At 37.5% G+C, this 24088-nt stretch overlaps 1 protein-coding gene across 1 annotated transcript in view; it reads left to right on the plus strand.

The window, feature by feature from the left end:
* Nucleotides 1-2155: 2155 nt before the first annotated feature.
* MCM3AP (minichromosome maintenance complex component 3 associated protein) overlaps nucleotides 2156-24088 on the plus strand; it is a 53441-nt gene continuing 31508 nt past the window's right edge. The window contains exons 1-13 of the mRNA XM_063317822.1: nucleotides 2156-3385; nucleotides 3522-3742; nucleotides 6635-6713; nucleotides 7984-8131; nucleotides 10531-10727; nucleotides 12256-12395; nucleotides 13860-14057; nucleotides 14622-14890; nucleotides 16217-16379; nucleotides 17384-17544; nucleotides 19210-19451; nucleotides 22516-22688; nucleotides 23526-23626. Of these exons, the coding sequence (XP_063173892.1) occupies nucleotides 2203-3385; nucleotides 3522-3742; nucleotides 6635-6713; nucleotides 7984-8131; nucleotides 10531-10727; nucleotides 12256-12395; nucleotides 13860-14057; nucleotides 14622-14890; nucleotides 16217-16379; nucleotides 17384-17544; nucleotides 19210-19451; nucleotides 22516-22688; nucleotides 23526-23626 (3275 nt within the window). The 5' untranslated portion in view covers nucleotides 2156-2202. The remainder of the gene's footprint in view (nucleotides 3386-3521; nucleotides 3743-6634; nucleotides 6714-7983; nucleotides 8132-10530; nucleotides 10728-12255; nucleotides 12396-13859; nucleotides 14058-14621; nucleotides 14891-16216; nucleotides 16380-17383; nucleotides 17545-19209; nucleotides 19452-22515; nucleotides 22689-23525; nucleotides 23627-24088) is intronic.

A 24088-nucleotide genomic window follows, 5' to 3' on the forward strand; every position in this document is an offset into this window, starting at 1 on the left:
TCCTAATCCGTACAGTGGACGTAGTCGCCATTTCAAGTATGTAATCCTCTTCCCGTTACTATTTCTCGCAAAAAAATCGAAAAAATAGAAGGATTCGGGAAAAAAGAAGGACGAAGCTCTGTCAAAAGAAACTCTTAATTTTTAAAACTATTTTGTTCTCAGCATCTCTTCATTTTCGGTGAGAGGTGTAAAACGGAGTCCAAACGCTGCACCCGCCGCTAATACTTCGATCGTGATCTATTCTAAGCCCCCATTTCTTCAAGAGCATGCGCCTTGGCGATACTCTGTCTGCTGCGTTGCGTCACTTCCGCGCAGCGCGTGGAAGCCGGGGCGCTGCGCGGAGTCCCTCCTTCCGTGGGTGGAGCTGAACTCTTCCGCCTCTTCGGCGCTATGGCGGTTTGTTTATGCGAGAGAGAGGGAAAGAGAGAGTTCGGGTCTCACGCTTGATTTTGTAGTGAGACAAGTTCAGCTTCAGAGGTATCTTTTTTTCCCTCTCTCCTTTTTATTGTTGGGCCCAGGCAGCGCAGGGGGAAACCAGGAGGCCAAGTTAAACCTCAGGTTGGAGGTTTACTGGCTAAGTTGATTAGGGGAAGTAATGGTGTTCCAATTGCTTTTTACGATGGATGTTGCTGGGGTGAGAAAAGGCAGTCAAAATGATCGAGAGAGGGGAGCACTTCCACGGTTGGGATAGATTACAACTTTGGTTGGTGTGTTTAGAAATTCTACCTTTTATTAATGCTAGTATCTGGGGTTATCCAGTGAAGCTGGTGGAAGATTCAGATCAGATTAAAAGAAGCTCAGTTTATACAGTATCAAGTGTATTGAGTTTAAATTGCAGTTCAAGGTGTTGGTTGTCAACCATAAAGCCCTACATGGCTCAGGGCCTGAGTAGCAATAGGACCACCTTTCTCCAATTGCCTCTGCCCATTCTTCAAATCTGATAGATTGAGCAAGCTCCAGTTCTCATTACTTAAACCAGTGTTTCTCAACTTCGAGTGGCTGGGGAATTCTGGGGAGTCGAAGTCCACACATCTTTAAGTTTCCAAGTTTGATGTAATGGCATATGGGAATGACCTTGGGAGACCAGGGAAGAGCCACAGCCAGGGTGATGGTCAGATAAGAGCTAGTTTTTCTGGGTGTGCTTCTTGTCTGGACTACCTTGCAATGCTGATAGTTGAGAAACACTGACTTAATGCCATTTTATGGGATCCTGGATGCTTCTCTTCTCTGTCATAATTCCTGCCCTCTGGATTACAGTTCTACCAGAGGTCAGTTTAGTCCTATTCCTGCTCTGCTTTAGAAAGATATTGAAAACTTGGTTTTTCAGAAAGCCCATGTGCTGAGATGGTTTTGTGATCCTGATGAGGGATGGCTGAAACCATTTTTTACGTATCTCCCCACAGTTTTACGAGTTTTTAAATGTAAGTTGCTTTGAGTCTTTCTGATATGGTGGTGATTTAAGTCTAATAAATACTATATAATAAACGGTGCTAATTATTCCCACAAGGGGTAGTGGTGACCTCTGAGGTTGAATGACTTCGAAAAATTAATGAAAGATTAATGTTGATAGTAGTTATTATAATCAGTATCACAGGTGACTTATCTCTCAATGTCAGATGATAGGAAACACAAACCGGAGGGTACTTTTGACCTTGTAATCTGCTTCTTGACTTCCCACAGGCATATGACTGGTTATTGTGGAAAAAGTACTAGGACAGATAGATCTTCCATCAGTTCTGACACCATTCTTCTAATGCTCAGTTTCATGCTTCTATTCTTAGCCCCCTTTTTTTTTATCTTAACTATCTCTTGGGGATTTTTTTTTTTTTTTCCGGGGAAGAGGGCTTAACTTAAAGAACTGTTATAGAATAGTAACATTTAGCTGAGCTGTATCATTCAAGATGCAGATCAGATGCATTTGTGGTACATCCTTGGTAGTACAATTCAGTTCTTAAAGTGGAATATATCTTATTGGAGAATAATATAGCAAACCAACCTAAGAGTTGCTTTGGATTGCAGTGGGATAGAAATGGAATAAGTAAATAAAAATGTAAAATTCTGTGTTTCTTGTTCTTTTTTTAAAAAATCAGCTTAAAAGTATTGTTTTGGTATACTAATTTTTATGACTTAAATTCTGTATTCCAGGTCTGAGATAAAAGCTAAAATATTCTAGACAAAAACTATTTAATATCAGCACCAAAAATGAATCCCAATACTCCTTTCAGTGGACAGCCATTAGGAGTTTTTCAAGCATCATCTGGTGTGTCAACTGGAATGTTTCCAGGTCAGCCACCGTTCCAGTTTAATCAGCTCTCTCTCTTTGGACCGAACAGTGGAGGAGTAAAGAATTCAGGATCTACTCACCTATCTGACTTTACCATGACTTCAGGGCTGCATAATTCTCCAGGGCAAGGCTTGGGATTTGGGCAACTTCCAGGGTTTACACAATCTTATTCTCTTGGACAAACTACATCCTTTGTGACTTCTGCACCAATGACTGCTTCTGTTCCCAGCAAACAAGGATTTAGTTTTAGACCACCCACAAATCTTGGCACTTCTCAGAGTACTTCTGCTTTTGGAGCTGTGCTTGGAGAAGCTTCAGGCAGTGGTTTTGTGAAACCAGATTTCAGTTTCAAAAGTCCTGAAAATGCCATGTTCAAGCCTATCTTTGGCACTAGTTCAGAACCAGAGAAGGTATCAACTTCTGCTGTTTCTTCTGCTTTTACATTTTCTTTTCCAGGTGGCACAGGACCTGGAAAATTAACCCCATTTGTCATTTCTCAAGAAAGTAGCAATTCAACCAATACAGGTTTCAGTTTTTCCAAACCAGTGAGTAGTAGTACTTCAGCAGTTTCTTTCAGTGCTCCTTTACCAAGTAAGACTCTGGCAGATGATAAAAAGAGACCCATGGCTCCCTTTACAGGTCCTGGTAGTAGTTTTACTTCTTTTTCAAATTCATATTTGCTTTTAAGAGAAACTTTCCCAGTTAATAAAACTAACAAAATGGAACATGAAGATTTGTCAATCTCTGGTGAACCACTTCCCACTCTTGGGAAGGGACTAAAAAGGAAAGAAGAACCAGAACATTCCCCAAGACATCATGATTATGATGCTGTGGATGAACCAGAACTTCCATCGAGGAGTGATCATGCTTCCAATAAGCGTCCTGTTAGACTGACTCGCCCCCCGACACAAGGTCTGTTTGGTAGAGTCTTACAAGATGTTTTCAAAAGCAACAAAAAAGAACCCAAAACTGAGCGTGTTCCCATTGAATCTGGAGAAATGGAACCAACAAATGTGGCAGGGGGAAGTCAGTCTGGTTTTACAATGGCTAAACCAATATCAACGCTGAGAAAGGAAGAAAATAAGGGAAAATTGAAACATGGTAGGTAACAGAAAATGTTGCAATTAATTAAATTGTTAAGTAGTGGTATACTTATAAGAGTATTTTGCATTTTGCTTGATAGATGTGACTTTGAAATACGAATGCTTATTTTTAATTACTATTGTATTACTTTCAGATTCTGCTGCCTCAAACCCTTTGCGTCGAAATCGGAGCAGTGGGAGCATAGAGAGCCTTGGATGCTCGCCAAGTGAACTGACAGCCATCCAGTGTAAAAATATTCCTGATCATCTAAATGACAGAAATGTTCTTCACAATCATTTGGAGAAGTTTATTAAAATCCAACAGATCCGTACCAACCTTAACAAAAAGCTAGCCATTATACGCTGTTTTGATCATGTGAGTTTTAAAATGTCAGACGATTAAAAGGTTTATAGAGGATATATACTAGATTGACTAGTGGAAGATTTATTTCATATGCTTCTAAAAATGTTTGGAATGTATTTAAGTGCTACTATAATATTTTGCATTGTTATGTTGGCAACTCTTTAGTTGCAGTTAGACAGAAATTTCATTGAAAATATTGGCATATTGGTGGCCATTCTGAGTTGCAGTTTATATCGCATGTATTATGGAAATGAGTGACTTTAAAATATTTATTTCACTTAAACTTCAAAAAACATAACATTTCTTTTCAAATGTTTCAAAAGTTTTATGTGACATAAAACTTTCTAATAGTTGATGATACAAAGCCAGGATGTTGACATTTTTTTTATAGTAGAAATTGCAGCCTTTTAAATGGAAAATTCCTGGAAAAAGTAAATTACTGTGGTAATTTGTGATAAAAAAGCACTGGCATAGCAAAAACATAGGAATTTGCCCTCTTAAGGCGCCAATTTCCTTATTCAGTGGATGAGTGAGTGTGGATTTGACACAAGACGTAGGCTGTACATGTGCTAATTACAGGCTCTAATAATTGTTACCACTGGTATAACTTGTTTCATTGTACTCCAGACATCCATGTACTTAATAAGTATTGACAGTAATTATTCAAGCACTATGGATGAATCCTTGGTTTTTTATGGGATAGAGAGGCAGTTATAATTTTGAACCCTATACGAATTGTGGAGAAGAACGAAGAAAAATCTCTAGAGAAGACAACTTTTCCCAACTGCTTCTGATGGCAGAAGGTCTATGAAATCTTCCATATCTTCTAGTAAAAAGTATCCCCTCTCAGTTCTTACACCTTTGACAGACAAACTTCAGTGGATCCTTTCTAAACCATTTTAATTATTTACCGTTATTGTGATTTGTTTGATTGTGTCTGTTGTGTGTGTGTGTGTGTGTATATATATATATATAGAGAGAGAGTGCAAAAGCACCTTGTGATTCCAGGATCTTATCAAGAATAATGCAAATCATGTAGATAGGAGATTGGCTGCATCTGTTCTTTCTAGCCTGGATATCTTTCACATTTCACTGGGTGAGAAACTTGATGCAAAAGTTATTCATTTTAGCTCTGTCATTTTCCTCAGTTCAGATTTCATTAAGTTTGAAAATCCAAACTTCAGGAAAATTACCTTTGCACTCCTTTAGGTACCTATGAGAGGCAGGGCTAGAAAATGTTCTACTGAAGAAAGGGACTCCTATATCGGGTTTATTCCAGATTATTTATTCAACCCCCAAATTATGGGGAAGAATGTTCATACAATTTCAGATGAGAGTTCCTAAATTTATATTTGTATACATTTTTGATATTTATATGAAACACAGTAAAAACATTCTTGGCTTAGAAGGAAAAAAATAACATAAAATACTAGTCGAAAATAAAGAGTGTATAAAGCACTTCAACTATAGGAACATTTATATTGATTCATAGCAGAAGTTATAAATAGATAATATCTAAATTTTTCTTCAAGTTTTCATCCTGCCACAGCATGTAATTTACCTTTTTTTCCCTATCAGAAAAGGCATTACTTGTATAAATCTCCACCCTAAGTTGTTATTCTCCGTGCTTCTTGTCTATATATCTAGGCAGAAAGCTCCTCCTTCCTTCTCACAAAAGATCTCAATGGCACCACTTCTGTTGTCCATTCCAAGGCTGGTTGTTGTGTCTGTTATCATTAGTTTGTTGGTCATTTAATTTTAGTCCCATTTTTTCATTCTTTTTTAATTAAAGCTTTATTAATATTTTTCAAAATATAATTAAAATACAGAATATAGAACAGATAGAATACAGATCTAAAAAGAAAGAAAGAAATCTAAAACAGTGCAAGAATAGATAGAAAGATAGGTGACTTTTGACGATATAAAAGCATATAAACAAGTTGATCTCTTACTCTTAATTAAACTTTAAAAAACATTTCTCTAAAATCAAACCATTTAATCGTCAAAACCCAAAATCAAAACTTCATTTTTTTCTGTTATGAGCAAATAGTCCAAAATAATTTTAGTCCCATTTTTACATTGTGCTCCTTGACTTTTATTAGTAGAGCTTGCAGATCCTTTGCATTTTTAGCTGTGAGACTAATGTCATCAGTTTATGAGCTTATTGATATTTCTTCCTCCAATTTTAGAACGATGTGCATCTTCTTCCAATCCACCAGCTTCTGTGAAATAAATAAATAAATTCTCTGTTTCACTTTTTTCATTACTTTACTCCTTGATTTCTCAATTATAATAATTTGCTTTGTTTCGTGCCTGAAATGTGTATACAACTTATCTCAAGTAGGGACTCCATCTCATCAGAAAAGATGGACATTTCATGTAAGTTCTGTTTCTAGTGTCTTTTTGGAGTATTTGCTCTTACAAGAATTGCCATCCTGTTTCCACAGAGAATAAATAGCTTTTTAAAGTCTTCTTTAAAATTTCTTTTGGGATGCGGTGGCGCTGCGGGTTAAACCGCTGAGCTGTCGATCAGAAGGTCGGCGGTTCGAAACCACGCGGCGGGGTGAGCTCCTGTTGCTAGTCCCAGCTCCTGCTCACCTAGCAGTTCGAAAACATGCAAATGTGAGTAGATCAATAGGTACCGCTTCGGCGGGAAGGTAATGGCGTTCCGTGTCGTCATGCTGGCCACATGACCCGGAAGTGTCCTATGGACAACGCCGGCTCTAACGGCTTAGAAACGGAGATGAGCACCACCCCCTAGAGTCGGACACGACTGGACTTTACGTCAAGGGAAACCTTTACCTAAAGTCTTCTTTATGTAATAAACAGATGCTGTCATTTAAATCATGTTATATAATATTTTGTATGCCACTCTGTTCCTAACTGATCTTTTTCCCTCTCTAGGCATCTGCCATTTTGGCTAGAAAGAAAGTAAAAGACCTACACAGAGATATAGTGACAAATTGGCATAAAAAGAAACCAAGTAAGCTACTTTGTTTTAAAGATCAGATATTAAAATATTATGAATATTTTGTGTTTCAGAGATACTGTATATACTGTATATTATGGGATTCTTTGTAAAGATTCATTGGCAATGTTTGAACCTTGTACTAGAATCTGTGACTTAGTGAGACATAAATGAGCAGTGTTACCTCCTGAGCTTCATTTCTTCCAGTATGAAAAGCTTTCAGTTCAGCCTTTGATTAATCACAATTTGTTGTGTCATTTGAACCTAGCAGGCAATGGTTAATTTTAACAAATGGTGGTTTCTTAAGATGGCTTACTTAAATTAACAATACTAGTAGTTGCAGCTTGTCAGAACTGAAGATTAATGTTTCTGAACTCCCCTTTATCCTCTTTTATGGCCAGGAGAAGGAATGTTCAAGGCTGGGGATGGGGGGAAGTTAGGATTGTTCATTCCGAAGATGAGCAGTGCTTCCTAGGCTGAGGGGACATTCAGCTTTGTGCTGTGCATTAAAGTTGCACTCCAGAAAAATACTTGGGTTAAAAGAAGTGAGAAAGTAGGAGGGGTTATAGCAAAATGAGTATGCTTTGATCTTATTGCATGCGAATTAAGAAAAGAGAACCAGAAAAGAGAACACTGGTGGGTTTTCTGGCATCAGTCCTCAAGAGTGCAGAACTAGAACAAGGCCACTGGAGAAGTCACAGCCCGTCTGCAGCGCTGACACTTCTTCTGCTCTCAAAACCATCTCACTTTTACATAAGGCAGGATGAACAAAGGGATTAAGAGATCAGAGGGCTTTTTTCTCTTTTTATTTTAAATTGATAAGAAACTCATTGATTGGGAAACAATGCTTATCTGAAAACAAGGATAAAGGTAGAACAAGTAAATCAGGTACAAAATTCACCACTTAAACTAGAAATAATACTAGCAATGGTTATCATTCTGTACTGTCATTTAGCTTATCAACAACATCTGTATAGGTTTTCATTTTAAATCAATTCAAAAGTGTTTCATTTTTAGATTTTGTTTCTTAATGTTTCTGAAATACAGTAAGTGTAGCAATAATCCATTGAAATGTGTCTGGGCCAAATACTGAAAGAGGAAAAAAGGGAAGATACCATTTTCTTTCATCTGCCTATGCCTGCTTTTATATATTGATCTCTGTCATTGTGGGATAGATTCTGTGAGATTATATTTAAACATTATTTTGAAATGCTGTAAATTTATTAAAGATAAATTGTTAAGTAGTAAACATATGTTAATTTTTATGTGTTCTCAATGTGTAAAGGTCCTAATAAGAAAGGCTATTCAGCTGAGGAGGAGAAGCTAGATGAAAGTGATGGGAGGCAGAGCAATGACCAACTGAGCCATCAGCCTTCTCTACTTTCTAAGTCTTTAATCCGTCCCACTGGTAGTGGAAATCTGCCGAACAAGAGGTATGTGTTTCTCAGTAGTCTTTGTGAAATAAAATTGCTAGACACTTTATATATTTAATAAATTATATTATAACTTAACATTTAGAAGGGTAGTTCTTTGGGCTGTCTGCATTATGCCTTTATACGTTTATCTGTCATATTCATTTTGAGTTTGCCACAGGCTTGGTAGTGTTGAACACAACTGCCACTGGGAAAGACTATTTTGTGGTAACCAGGATATTTCTGGTCAACTGAAAACTAGGGGGGCTGTTGCCAATCTGATTGTGAAAGAACCAAGTTTTGCTTTATTTTTATTATGAAATGAATATAATAAAGTTCTCAAAAACTTGGATAAATAAGTTTAGGAAAATATTTTAAATTACAGCTTTTAAGGTAGTTGCCCCCTCTGGAATATCTTGCCCCTGGAGTTGAGACAGGTCTCCTCGCTCTCGGACTTCCAGAAGAAACTGAAGACCTGGTTCTGCCGCCTTGCTTGGGAGGGGGAGAGTGACAGCTCCACCTGGGGATGGCTGGCGCCATAGCACCCCTTAGTGATTGTGTTCCATCTCCACTTGGATTTTTCATTCATTTCTATTTATATTTTAATGGTAAATTAGGTGGATATGTTTTTAGTGTCATTTTATTGTAACCCGCCCAGAGTCCCCCACTGGGGGAGATGGGCGGTGACATAAATTTAATAAAATAAATAAATAAATTCACTCAAGCATACAGAGAAGATATTTTCTTTCTCTTTAATAATTTAATATTCTAATGATGAAGAACATGTAATTTGGTTAAGAACTTCTAAAAAATAACAAGGATATAATTAGTTGGAACAGAAGAAGCTGTCTTTTGCTAGGTAAGATTGTCATCCTATTTCACTAAGTTTGATATAAAACAACTTCTCCCAGTCTGGGAATCTCCAGATTATTTGGATAGCATCTCACTGCGACCTGTCCCTTGTTCACAATATAGCTTTACCACCACCATCCCAGAATTAGAGATTCCTTCTTCACCAGCTTCCATCATCATGCGTTAAGGGATTACAGCAGCTTTCCCCACTCCCCATGTGAGTAGTTTCCTGTTAGTTTGTACCCAGTACGCAGCCAGTCAGTCCCTGCATCTAGATCAGAGCAAGCACACATACTGCTCAGTACAGTTAACAAAAATATAGCTTGATGTTTATTTATTAAACACCAGCAAGCATCAAAACAACTGGCAAAATGGGATAAAAGGCAGGCAGAAGAAGGGAGAGAAAGAAGCATGAACCATGAGCAGGAATTTACATTATCTTCGTATTTCCAATAGAAGAGAATATCTGTAGCTCAGGGTTGAACTGTGGAGACTTTGGTGCTCCCTGAGCTTGGTTGTTGGCTTGCAGACGTTTCATTACCCACCTAGGTAACACTGTCAGTGCAAGTGAGTGTGGGGCTTGCTCCCTGTTTATATACAGCAACTTGCCCTGCCAGTGTTGGTGGGAGTCTGGTTGTCTCCTTGGTTGTTCCTTGATTAGGGTAGTTGGTTAATGAAACTGGAAGGGTAATGAAACGTCTGCAAGCAAATAACCAAGCTCAGAGAGTATCTATGTATTTATCTATGACCATCAAAATGACACAGAGCTTTCCAAAGCCACTGGAAAATAATGCTATGGGTCATATGCTTATTTGCTGATTTTTACTTTTTCTTTTTTTATTTGTTGATTAAACACTCTAATAAAAATAATTAAATTTGCTATGAATAATTAGCATGGACTTCGGTTATTCCAGCTTTAATAATGGCATCAGAAGTGAGATAGACACTAGGTGACTCCCTTCTCTATTCTGTATCATTAAAGAAGCATTTGGTGGATAGGGCTGTTGTATTCAACGTCTGAAACCTTCTAGATGTGCTACATTAACTCTCAGGATCTCACAAGCAGCATGGTAAATACTAACTGGAATTTAAGAAACCTGAAATCCAACATGTATGCATGTCACAAGACTGGGGAAGATGAAATTTCGCCAGGTGTAGGCAATCTCATATCCTTCAGATATTTTGAATGACAACTCCCACAATATCCTATCATTTTACAGATGCATTCAACAGAACATTCATTTTTTAGACTTTTTAGTCTTGAGGAATGATAGTGCCTTTTCATGTGCAAAATATTTTTTGTGAAGTAACTAGCATGGTTTAATTATAAAATAATATTATTCCAGACCATAGCTAATCTAGGTCATTATATGCACACAACCATACGCAAGGGATACAAAAGAAACAAAACTATTCCTTCACCAGATGCTCCATATAATGTATGTATGCACAATGTCAGAGGGGGCTGTGTTGTGCATAAAAAGGGGTGCATGTATGCCCCATTCATGGCCAATTCCTTCTTGTCCACTGGGTAAAGAAATGTTGCTTTCTTTATGTCTTGCTTATAGTTCTCCAGCTAAGAAATCTGGCCTTAAAAAGTCTCTGCAATATGAGCCATATGCCTTTGACTGTGGATCTGAAGGTCAGGGCTCAGAGCATTCAGAGGTGTCAGCCTCCTCCTTCAACAGTCTTATAGGAATGGTGGCAGAGACCTCTGAGGATAAGTACCGTCTTTTAGACCAAAGAGATAAAATAATGCGGCAAGGTAAGAGTTGTTAAACACTGATAATGATACCTGAAATACAAGTGGAGTGAGAAAGTTTGTCATGAAGCCATATAACTATTCTGACACAGTACTATTCAGGAATGTAGAATTGCAATACTTCCTGGATTTTTCCTATGGTATTTTATTTTATATTTTATTCTGCCAATTTTCAGTTGAACTCATGGCAGTGTACAATAAACCAAAATCAGATCAGGTTAATGTTATTTCAGTCATAGACCATCATAAAAACTAAGAACACATATAATGTAATATAAAGTCATAAACTAACAGGACATCATGTACTCTGTGAAGCACAAGCACTTATCGGATAATGAAAAACCAGAATAAATGTAACAGTATTAGACAAATAATACAGAAATAATAACATTTAAAGCCTCAAATCATGCCTTAAAACGACTGTAGCAAAAAAAGGTACAAGTGTATTGATGACAGATCTTAAATAAATGATTTGAACAGCTCTGTTTTTAAGTCTTTTCTAAAAGTCAGTGATTGATGGAGCCATCTGAATTTCTAATGGGAGGCTATTCCATAGAGTAGGTGCCACTAATGAAAAACAGGAGTTTCTTGCTTTCCTCTGGATCTCATACTGAGAGGGAACCTTAAGCATCTCTACCTGGGACATGCTCACAGAATGGCAGAATCTCCATGAAAAAGGCTGTCTTCTAAATACCTGAGTGCCAAACTGATCAAAACCAGCACTTTGAAAGTGGACCCGGAAACCTATTGGTAACCACTGTAAAGCCCTCAGCACCAGTATTTTGCAGGAATAGTGGTTTTCATCCACCAGTAAGTGGGCTTCCACATTTGGGAGATGGAGCTTCTGAGTAGTTTTCGATGGTCCGGCCAATAGCCAGGATGGCAGAACAAGATTGCAGGAGTACCCACAGCCACTCAGTCTTGCTAGAGTTGAGCATGACTATTCTCCCCCATCCAGATTACCACTGGAACAGGACAGCACCCCTTGGGCGGCCCAAGGTCAAGGTATACATTTGTAATAAATTTATTTAGGGGAAAAATCAATAATGCACAGGTAATACAGTTTTAAACAGATTAGAATTGCAAGGGATCATTACTGCAAGATGCATAGGACTGCTTGCAGCTTTCTTATCATTATAGTTACTGGGGATATAACCAGCAACTGCAATTTTCCTTTATGTGGACAGAACAAAGGTATAATAATCAAAAACAAAAAAGTCCTTGCAATTTTAAAATTCTTATTTTACTGACATTGTACATTTTATTGATACAATAGCAATTCATTTTATGAAGCATTTTTAGACATGGAAAATTTTCCATGAAAATGTAACAAGTTTACTTTTGGAAAACGTTTGTGTTTACAGTATATCAGCTCTTATACTGTTTTGTATGTATAAGACAGAGGGTGGGCCACTGTTGACGTTAACAAGGCACTGCTTTGGCTTAATGATGTTGTTTTCATTCTTGTAAATATTGATTCTCTCTTCACATGTGTACTTCTAGTGAAATGGATTCTCTATACCTCTTTTAGCTCGAGTGAAACAAATAGATCTTGGCAAAGCTAAAACCTTCGTTGGCACATGCCCAGACATGTGTCCAGAAAAAGAGCGTTACATGAGAGAAACAAGGAACCAAATTAGTTCTTTTGAAGTGATCCCAGGAACTGACAAGGTAAAAATAACTGAATGGTTTCCATGCAGAAGTGCTGCTACCTGAGATTTTTAAACAACCTTGCCCATTATTTGGGTTTGGGTACAAAGTGGTCTTGTCTTAAGCATGTATTTGACTTAAATATCTTTTTTATGTGCTGAGGGTTCTTGATGCATTTTTAAGATGCTTCACCCATTCCCAATTCCTTTGACTATTATGTAATTCTGCATATGGCAAAGAACTCTCTCCTTTCTTACACAAATACAGAAAAATGGATTATGCAGCACCAACAAAACTATGATGGAGGTTTCCTTTACCAGATCTGAACCTTGCTTTGATGGTGTTTACTTAAGACAATTCATATTATTAGGAAATCAAATAACATTCACTGGATACAAATTAAATTTAGGAGTGCTAAATTTAATTTACTGTGCTAAATTTAGCACAGAATGCTTTCATTCTGTGAGTTCCATTCTTTTCCACTATTAAGAAACTATTTCCTGTTATTACGAATATGTATTTAAAATATGTTAGAAGTTTGGGAAAAAAAGAATAATTTCTGGTTCTTGGTTCTTTTCCTCTTCCTCAGTTCTTGATTAACCAGACTTGAAAAAGATCACAGGTACTCTGCTGAAGTGTTTTGTTAAAAGTAACAAATTCTTACCTGGTTTCATATGAGTTCAGTCATACCTTCTTCAGCTTTATTATATGTCATCAGTGGGACCACTTACAGTAGCTGAATAATGGTACATATCCAGATCCAAAATTAAAACCAAATCAATCATTTAATATTAAATACAAGACTCTGTCTTGAAAGTCTTTAAAAAGTATGGGAAAAGGATCCAGAATCTGAACTCGGTGTATCTGTCTGGAGTTCTATGATACAAAATTCCCCATTTCACTAATTATAGAATAATTTATAGGCTACACTGTTTTAAAATTATATCATATCAATCAAAATTTAGATTCTTGTGGAGAAGTAAATTCTTACATATTATATCAAATACTTACAGATCATCTGATCTGGTCCCTTACTCAGGGCACGAATCTACTACAACATCCCTGATAGATAACTTGAAAGTCTCCAGCAATCCACCACTGTTCTAGTAAACCATTCTTTAAATGTTTAAATTAGTTTCCATAATAAAGATTGCACTGTAAACAGCAATGTAAAGACTGGCAAATCTTTTTCTGCACCTCTCTTGCCTTACAAGTGGAACATGAAGGCCAGTGTGTTGTAATATTTAAGGTGCTGCCTAGCATTGAGAAGATCCAGCTTCGAGTCCATTCTGAACAGTGGAAACTCACTATATGACTTTGAGCCAGTCACTCTCTTTCAGCTCGGCCACTCTTACAGGTAGTCATTGTAAAGATAAAATGAAAGATGTCCATATAAGCTATCTTGGACTGTTGAAGAAATGGTGGGATATAAACTTCAATCCAGAACAGTTATTTTACTGAGGAAATGATTTTCTTTTCTTTGAGGTTGACCATGCCGCAGCAATAAAAGAGTATAGTAGGTCTTCCGCAGACCAGGAAGAACCTTTACCACATGAACTGAGACCTTCAGAAGTGTTAAGCGTGACCATGGACTATTTAGTAACTCGTATCATGGAAAAAGGAGAAGGGAACTACAGGGAGTGGTATGATTTTGTCTGGAACAGAACCCGAGGGATAAGAAAGGTAACAATTTTTAAAATAAATCATTGTATTTCACAGAATAAATACAAACAGACTGGTAAGGCTGTGGGGTCTAAAAGGTGAAGGCAAGGAAGAGGGACACATTTTAGAGAGAGAGCAAGATGGTGCTTATCTGTTCCATGTAGACACTGCACATTCTTGGCCTTATTTCTCAAACATATGGAATGTATTGAGGCTTGGTCTCTCTCTGTCTCTTTTGCTATCCTTGCACATTAAATCTGTTTATGCTGCCTGATTCCTTGCTTGCCTCTTTTTTTTATGCTTCTACTTCCTCTTGTACCTGGAAATATTGATTTATCTGCATTGCCTCTTCAGCTTCCACTGTTCCACCGGATAAAGAAAGTGATCTCTGTTGACTGCATACTTCTTGGGATGGGATCAGGAAGTGTCTGGGATACTTATAGTTGCATTATATAAAGCATTAACTGAGATTTATAGAAACGTATATCATTAAGAATAGCCATGTAAAGTCTGTAAGTAGATTTTGATGAGTTTTGTTGAGTTTTGTTTTGCTGTTCTAACATTTTGCCATTTCATGTTTGCCAGGATATAACCCAGCAACATCTCTGTTCTCCTCTGACTGTTTCCTTGATTGAGAAATGTACCCGTTTTCATATTCACTGCTCCCATCATTTGTGCGAAGAACCCATGTCATCATTTGATGCGAAGATTAACAATGAAAACATGACTAAATGTCTCCAGAGCCTGAAGGAGATGTATCAGGACCTTGCAAACAAGGGTGTTTACTGCAAGGGTGAAGCAGAATTTAGAGGATACAATGTCCTCCTGAATCTCAACAAGGGGGATATCCTCAGGTGAATTTTTAAACGGTTACAGCATTGATTTGACTTCTTTCACTGCAAACATTTCATTGCATTGTTCATAAATTCAGAATGACAAGGTGATCGCTTTTAATGTAGAGAAGTGGGATTATATGATGGGGTGTTCAATGTTGTTTGACCAGGATCTGCATTCCAAAAGAGAGCCAAGGCCAGGATTAAGAAGTAGATAAGTAGTAGGTAAGAGCAAAAAAGCAGTTTAACAATTTTACTGTGTTAAATTGATCAAAATATCATTAATGTGATTACTCCCCATGTCTAGAAGCTTTATTTTATAACATTAATAGTTACAATTTGCTGGGAACATTTGTAAGGATTCTGTGGGCCATACCCAAAAGATCTCTGGACATCCTTTGAGGCTGTTACAGGTTTTCATAGTGTGGGATTAGAAAAGAGCAAAGCCTTATCACCATCTAACACTGCCAGAGACAAAGCCATTCATCCATCATTGGTTCTTTGATATTACCGTATAGCCCAGAACAGTGTGTCTTGGTAATGACAGATCATGCTCTGTTTTTGAAATCAGCAGGATAGGTGCTTTTGTTCAACAGTATTAAATTATCCGGGTAGAAGGCTTCTTCTCAGAACACAGATATAGATAGTTCTTTTTTCCCCCAAGGGTCCACATTCTCTTTTGTTATAAAGAGAATTACTTAAAAATAAGGTTGAATAATTTGTCCATCTCATGAATTTACTGACAAGGCCTTTTGCAAGAATATGCTCTTCAAACCAGAATAAAACGGTTGTAAGTCAGCTAGTTCAAAAGAAAGAGTTGAGGCACTTCAATGGTTAACAGATTTATTATGATACGTATTTTCATCAGCTTCAACTTCCTTCATCAGAGCCATGAGGAATTTGATTATTGTCATAAGTATTGATTCAAAACGTGGTAAGCTGGCCTAAAAGTTGAGAGGTGCAAGTGGTTGTTTTCATTCTTTTATACTGACTTCATTACTGCATCTTCTGATTGTTTGACCAAATCCTTATATCTATCCATGTCTGTTTTTATTTGCCAGCCAGGGAAAACAGCCAGGGAAATTACTTTTGTTTAGCATATTAAGATAGCTATCCCCCTGTGATTAATAACACATAGATTAAAAAAAAATTAATTAAAATGTAGATACGGAAATAAACATTTCAAATGCATTGTGGCAGTTTTAAATTTATATGTATAATTCTGTATGAATTTCAAGTTCAAGTACCGCTGTATTTCTTGCAGCTTCTTTTAATGCACATGTTCCATGCAGATAGCTTCCGTTGTGAATAAAAAAAGTGAGCTCTTCTGCATCTTTATCTCGACAGAGAAGTGCAACAGTTTCGTCCATCTATCCGAAACTCTCCTGAAGTTAGATTTGCAGTTCAAGCTTTTGCTGCATTAAACAGCAATAATTTTGTCAGATTTTTCAAACTTGTGCAGACAGCGTCTTACCTGAATGCATGCTTGCTTCATTGCTATTTCAATCAGGTAAGAAATAACAGTCTTTTTAATGTTTATAATATTATGTAATACAAACTTTATATTATATTATATTGCATGACAGACAAGAACTTCTATGTTCTTATATGACACTATTTAAATTTTTCATGCATCCTGCTTTGCCACTTGCAAAACAGATAAAATCCTGACAATCCTGATATGGTAATGATTTTCTACTTAGTTTTTTAAGCATGTGAATTTTATCAGAGACCTTCTCAAGCGGGACACTAGACCAAATACTTCCATTGGTGGACAGTAATTGACTTTGTTTTTAAAAGTAGTCTTCTCCACAGATGCTAGTTTCAGAACACTAGGTACCGTTCCATGGTCTGTGTTCTCCAAGGACGTGGTCAGTACAGCTGTGGACAACAACATACTTTTATTGAGTCAAGACTGAGATATTCTTTAACACATCACATCAAGAAACTTACAAGCCCATTACAAGGAGTGAGGACATGAATACTTTTCAATGTATTCTCAAGCCAGCAGTATTCAAAGGATTGCAGAGATACTTTAGACCCAGTAATATAGAATTCTTTATCTTTGGTGTAAACTATAAGACCTTAAAGCAATTTTCCAAGTTCCAAGAATCTAAAGGGAGTAGGCATACTGATGTAAGCTTTGCCTCCCAGGACTGACTGACACCTTCTCAACAACTTTTTTTTTTTTTTTAACAAAAGTCCTTCATAAGTTCAGATAAAAGTTGTCTTTGGTAATTTTCCAAACATATTTCTGGCCAAGGAAACCTTTATTGTTAGAGGTGATTTTCCTAATATTGGTACAACTTTAATTTTCTCCCAAAAGGTCGATGTTTTCTGACCTAATGGCCAGTCCAACATCCAAGCCCATTGTAGTTGTGCATGAAACACTCAACTCCAAAAGAAAAAAAATAATGAGACTTGGCAGAGACCATGACATGATAATGTTATAATAAGGTAATATAATGTTATAATAATAGTAAATATGTTAATATCTCTTAAAATATTTTTCAGATTCGTAGAGATGCTCTAAAAAGTCTCAATTTTGCTTATACTGTGAACAACCAGAGATCCACCATCTTTCCACTGGATAATATAGTTCGCATGTTGCTATTTAGAGACCTTGAAGAGGCAACTGATTTCATAAGTTACTATGGCTTGGGTGTGTCTGATGGGTAAGTACTTGATCTTGCATAACCACAGGAAGATGAATAAAACAGATTATAATAAAACATTTGAAAAGTTAAAGTGATGTGAAAGTAAATTAATGTTACGTTACTGAAATCAGTATCTCCCTCAAGAAGATAATAACCTGGAATTTCCTAAGTGATTAGGAAAAAGTATGCAAACCCAGGAAATTTTAAAGGCACCGACTGTGGTTTGAGCAAGATGGCTATTCTGAAAGCTCTAAACCCACCAGAGATCGCTGTCTGGAGCATGTGTGGGTGAACTCTAGTCCCCTCCTTGACTGGAGAGGAATTATGAAGAGCCGGTCCACTCACGAGCCCTTCATTCTGCTGCAGTTGTTTGCTCCGCTTTTACTGGAGCTGTCTTTGGTTTGCCATTTCTTCCCTGGAAGTCTGGTTGTCCATTTTCAACCTGCAAGTTCCATGGTATAAATTCAAGGGTATAATACTTTGTCTGTCCTAGAGATCATCCAAAAAAATTGAATATCTGAGCTTCCCAGAGTGATTCATTGAAGACATATCCATGGATGGAACAAATATGATTGGAGTAGACCGTCAAATGACATTTATATACTGCACCTTTTGATGCTTTAGTATTCAAAACATTGGTTAACCAGGAACTTAAGAAAAGATGGTTGGATATCATAATGGAAATTTGTATATAATTTCCAAATACTGATTCAAATTTTTGTTGCAGTTTTATGCATTATACAGCATCTGACATTAAAACTTGCTCTAGTATAATTTTAAAATTGGATTGGCCACGCATCTCTCCTCTTGTGTAATAAGATACCAATGTTGTTCTTTCTGTTACCATTTTAACATCTGCCTGAGCACAACATGACTGAATATCCCAAGTGTTCAAACTTTTTGAGCTGGTCTTTGACATTTCATTGGACAGTGCAATAGTAGAAATGTTGTGATAAGCCTGATATCAGAATCTGCATATGGTGCCAAGTCCACTGGGCCCTAGGTTTTTATTGGAAAGCACTTCAAGGCATTTACCACAGATGTTCTGTTAAACTGGTCTGAAATAACTCTACAAAGCCAAAGAGCATCATCTTTTATTGTTCATGTACATCAGGGTTTCTCAACCAGGGTTCTGTGGAGCACTAGGGTTCCATGAGAGATCACTAGGGGTTTCCTGGGAGATCACAATTTATTTAAAAAGTTATTTCAAATTCAGGCAACTTCACCTTATAGAGGTAATTTTCACTCTTTATTTTTAGTTTAAGAATACTTTTAATGCATATATGCAGGCCAACATATGAAACGAACATAATAATTTTGTAACTTCTGGCCTGTAGTTGTGCCTGAATGTGCAGGGGTTCCCCGAGGCCTGCAAATTATTTCAAGGGCTCCTCCAGGGTCCAAAAGTTGAGAAGGGCTGCTGTATATAATTTCTACTAATGTAGTATTCTTAATGCACTGCATTCAGACTGAGTGATGGTTTGTGTCACAGCTTTTGTGTTCTTTTCTTTAAGAAGTTCAGTTAATGTTAAATCATTGCCCCAAATAATGTCAAATCAAAAGGAGAGATAAACTAAGACACTTTTATTTATTTATTTAAGTTGTGTTTTAAAACAACCTTGTGAAATACTTCATGATTATCTTGAAATTAGCTAATACATGTTCTGTATGTCACGGTCACAGCTCTGTGGAGTTGAATCGGTCTGCCCTTTTGGACCGAGAAAGCTTTCCCAAGCCAAAGAAATCACTGTTTGTTGGGCAGAAGCTCACCCTGTCTGTTGGAGAAATTGTCAGTGGGGGGCCTCTCCCGCCGATGACTCGTCATGTACCTGCGTGCAGTTTTAATGCTCAGAACAGATACATAGGAGAGAATGCAGTAGTGGATTCAGCCAGCAATATTCTGAGAGTCGGTGTTGATATGACAGGTAAGAGGCTACAGTCATAGGATGGCAATGGGGAACACGATTGCTTCCTAGACCCTATTATAAATCACAGTGGCCTGCCACAGTTTGCATTTACTATAGATACTTTAGTACGGTGAAACTTTAAAAATAAGTACAACAAAGTCTTGTTACAGTGATTATTTTTAATGTTTTTGCAACTTTATCTGTAGAAAGCAAGCACAATTAATGCAGAAGTAGGTACAGAGCCCTTGCATTGTATTTTTTCATCGAGGTTGTAATAATTTGTATGGAACTGCCACTAACTCAAATGTTCATCTTAGATCAATGCTCTGACTTGATCCTACCCTTATAAAGAATGCAGGTTTAGAAGTATAACTAATTATATAATTATCACATTTTTGAGTGTTAAAGTGTCTCACATATTAATAATCTCTCTGTGGTAAGTCATTATTAGTCTGTAGTGCAGAACTGGATGTAGACAGAGAGAATGTCTAAGGTCATCTAACAGTATTCTTAGCAGAGGAAAGATTCAGATAGGAATCTTTTGATCAATGATTCAAATTATGAACCACTGTGTTACTGCTTGATAACAACAAGATGAGAGAGAATTCTGGACAGTGGTACACTTCCCCATCTCTTGCTGCCTCAGAGTCTAATCCTTTGCTGAATGTGCCTTCTTGCAATAATACCGTTTTTAGAGAGGAACATGCCAGTATGTGGATTATTGTCAGGTGATTTTAAAGGAGAATGCACTCCTTTAAATAACAATAAACAGAACAATTTTATTTGTTCTGGAAGGCAGATTGTTTCCTACTGCTTTAAATTTGGCTTGCGTTTTTCCCCAATACTCCATAAATGACATTTAATAAATTAGCATAAAATTGTATATATTAAATCTAATGAAAATAACTGTAAAACCACCAGTGAATGCTAAAATATATTCTCTTTATATAGTCACAAGAAAAAGTAAGTACACCCCATATAAAGTTTTTTTCTTTTTTAACGTATGTGGACATATCAATAATTTATTTTCATTCAAACAATATATGAAGGTAAAGGTGATATTGCTGAAGGAAAAAAAACTATGAAAAAATGACTTTGCAATCAATTGTTCAACAAAAAATTAACAGATATGCCATTCCCTTCTGTGGAAAAAGTAAGTACACCTTTGGCTCTAATACCTGGTATTTTCCCCTTTGGCAGAAACAACCTGAAGTAGTCATTTCTTACAACTGTCTACCCGTCTCTTGACATTGTCTGGGAGGAAATTTTTCTCACTTCTTTGTGCATAATATTTTCAGCTGTACAATGTTTGAGGGGTTTCTTGTTTGCACTGCTCATTTCCAATCACCCCACAACATTTCAATGGGATTTAGATCTGGGCTTTGACTTGGCCATTCCAGAGTCCTCCATATTTTTTTACAGCCATTCCTTGGTGGATTTAGGGGAGTGTTAAGCGTAACTGCCATGTTGCAAGGTCTACTTCTGGTTGAGCTTCAGTCTTCTGACACGAACTCACATTATCCTCAAACACCCTCTGGTACAATGAATTCATAGTGGTTCTGTGGTGGTGAGTTGTCCAGGCCCTGATTCAGCAAAGTAGCTCCAAACCATAATATTTCCACCACCATGGTATCAGATACTTCTGGTGAAAGGCTGTCTTTGGTTTTCACCAAACATGTCTTCTGGTACTGTGTCCAAATACTGTAGCTCTGTCTTTGCCTCACTGTCCAAAGCACGTTGTTCCAGAAGTCCTGGTTTTTGCCTAGGTGTTCATTAACTTGCTGGGGTAGCCTGGCCTGGGCAAGTTGGCAGTTTTGAAATCTCCACTTGTAGATGATCTTTTGGATAGTGGAATGGTTGATATCTGTGGTGGAATGCTCTCTCCTCCCCCCTCTCAGAGCTCCATCACAATATCCAGTTGTTTGGCTATTTTTAAAAATCCCTTCCCAGAGTCATAGGCAACTATAACCTTCTTTCTGAAGGCCTCAGAGAGCTAGGTATGGTGATACCACACACTTCCAAGAACAGTGAGCAAATCAAACTAAATGTCTGAGGTTTCAATAAAACTGACGCCTCCCAGATGCTCTCTAACTATGTTGTGGTGCACCAGATTCTAACTGTAGATATTTGAGTTAGCAGTAAATGTAGAGGTTGTTACACACACAAGGTCCCAGGTTTGGCTTATGGTCAATCACTCATAGACTCACAGCCTGTTGAGGCACGTGGATCTTGTCAGCCCCCCTTGCTTTCTACCTGGGTTTTCCAGATAGATGCGGCTTGAGCAGACAAGACACACAGCCCTGGTCAACAGCCGGGAAGTAATTAGGGACACACACAGACACACACAAATAAGTTTCAACTGAACGCTGAGGCACAACAGGTTCTTTGAAGAGACCCAGTGAATTTAAAGTAACAGCAAAACTTTACTGGTTGCAAGATACATTGCTCTTTCTCACACGCACACGCACACACACACTCATGCACACTTACCCACGTCCAACTAAGCTGCCAGGCACTAGCTAGAGGGACGGAAGCCGCCAAGTCTGGGTCCAAAGATGACTTGAGTGGGCGGGCTTCAGGACCCCTTTTATCCCCAAAAGTCCTTGCTTTGTTGATTCACAAGTTTGGTAGCTATAGATGGGATTGGGGAGGGTTGGTTCTCCATGTGCTCAGGCCCAACTTCCTTTGTCTGGTTCAGGTGACATTTTTCCTTGTCTCCTTAATGACTTGCTTCCTTCTTATCTACTTCCCTGAAGGGATCTTTTAGACAAGATTATTCCTGGCTTTTGTCCTCTCTGCATAGGTGACTGCTCCATGTACAGGTAATGGAAGCTTAAGCCTAGTCTTACAAGGTGTACTTACTTTTTCCACATGTGAAATTTGCATTTATGTTTACTGCAATTACACAATGGACTAGAATATGTAAATGGTGCATATTTATTATATCCTCCTTTATTAATATTGTTGAAATGAAGATCAAATATCTGTATTTTGAAATATGTTAAAATACTTTTAAATGTTATGAAAATATTGTTTCTCTTTCTTAATAGCATTATATTTTACCTCCTGGTTTTGCCTACAGAACCAAGAATGGGAGAGGAAAATGTAAACAAGGAAGCACTTCAGTCTGAATCTTCATTTTTACTTCTTCCATTCCCGTCTACTCTGGTGTCTTCCTCTGCAGAGTCCATCTTCCAGCCCATTGCACAACCATTGTCTCCCATACCAAAGCATCAGCCTGAATACAGTGATACAGTAAGAAGCTTCTGACATTTCTTCTCTTAAGTTATCACATTTTTTTTCAAAAAATAATTGTATGTCTCTGTTTTTATTTTAACATAAGAATTCTTGATATAAGAAGCATAGTCAGAAAACTTCAAAGGTGGAATGTGGGGTAATCATAATAGTAGCTATTCAGGAAATGACCTTTTTGCCGTCAAAGCTGAGCATACAATCTCTCAGTATGCACAGTTTCTCCTGGCACTCGCTTTCTTCCTCCAGTAGAACTTCCCCACTAGCCTTCCAGTTTCTATTCTTCCCAATGAATAAGCCCGAGGAAACCTGCTACATTTAGCTGAAAGGTTTCATATTACACGATTCTGATCCTTGCCTTTCCTGGATTTGATAGGGATAACAAATGGAAGGATGACTCCAGTATACCAAACCAGAGGATTTTTCACTACAGAATAACTGGAAGACAAAGCAGTCTCCCTGATCTTGGAAAATGTGTTTCCATAAGCAGAACCCTGCATTCTGTTTCAACCCTCTTTTCAATTCCTTTTCATTTCCCCCTTTTTAAAAAAATTCACAGAGGTTCCATATAGTTTTTCCTATAGAAAGTGGCAGCCTTTCTAGGCCTTTAAACCACCCTGATACGAGTGATGATACTTAGAGACTGAGTAGTGTTCTCCTATTGGGTTGTGATATCTTTGATTCTCTTAAATTCTCTTACTTCATCAAATGTTTGGGTTTTAATATTGTGCTATCATGTACTGTGCCAATTGGTTTGTCTTGCTTTTACAAATATTGCAATGCATGTGGAAAAAAATCGGTGTTGAAGGCTAATTCTTACTCCTTGCTTCTTAATTTCAGGACATTTTAGAGGTAGCTGAAGGCCTTACATATGAGGTGCTAGAAGAAGAATGCAAAGAAATCAGCAGTGCAGGAGCAGCCTATATACAAACAGCAATATGGTATAGATATTATTGGCTCACTTGTTTTTAATGGTATTTTGGAAGCAGGTGTTGGTGTCTGCCTATTTGTCGTTGTAGATATATCCCGAATACTATAATAACTTAGTGCAGCTTTCTCTAATATGGGTATGCTCTAGATGTGTGTCTTGTAACTCCCAAAATTCTGTAGCTAGCGTGGCTCTTACTAAGGATTCTCAGAACTGAACTTGCTCAGGTTGGGGAAGATTCAGCTGAGTCATTGATGAAGGGGAGTTATCAGACTGGATAACTTTTCTAATTTAGCTCTATATTTAGAGAAAAGATGAGGAATGCCACTGTTCTGGCCTGATGCTTTATCATCATCTTTATCTATGTTAATATTGCTGTCTGGTGCAGATTAGTATACTTGTTCTGGTTATGAAATTTAAACTATTACTAGGAATATCTGCAAATGCTAGTTTTAACATCCAGGAAAACTTGAGT

The sequence above is a fragment of the Candoia aspera genome, chromosome 1 (genome assembly GCF_035149785.1).
Source record: "Candoia aspera isolate rCanAsp1 chromosome 1, rCanAsp1.hap2, whole genome shotgun sequence".
Taxonomy (NCBI): domain Eukaryota; kingdom Metazoa; phylum Chordata; class Lepidosauria; order Squamata; family Boidae; genus Candoia; species Candoia aspera.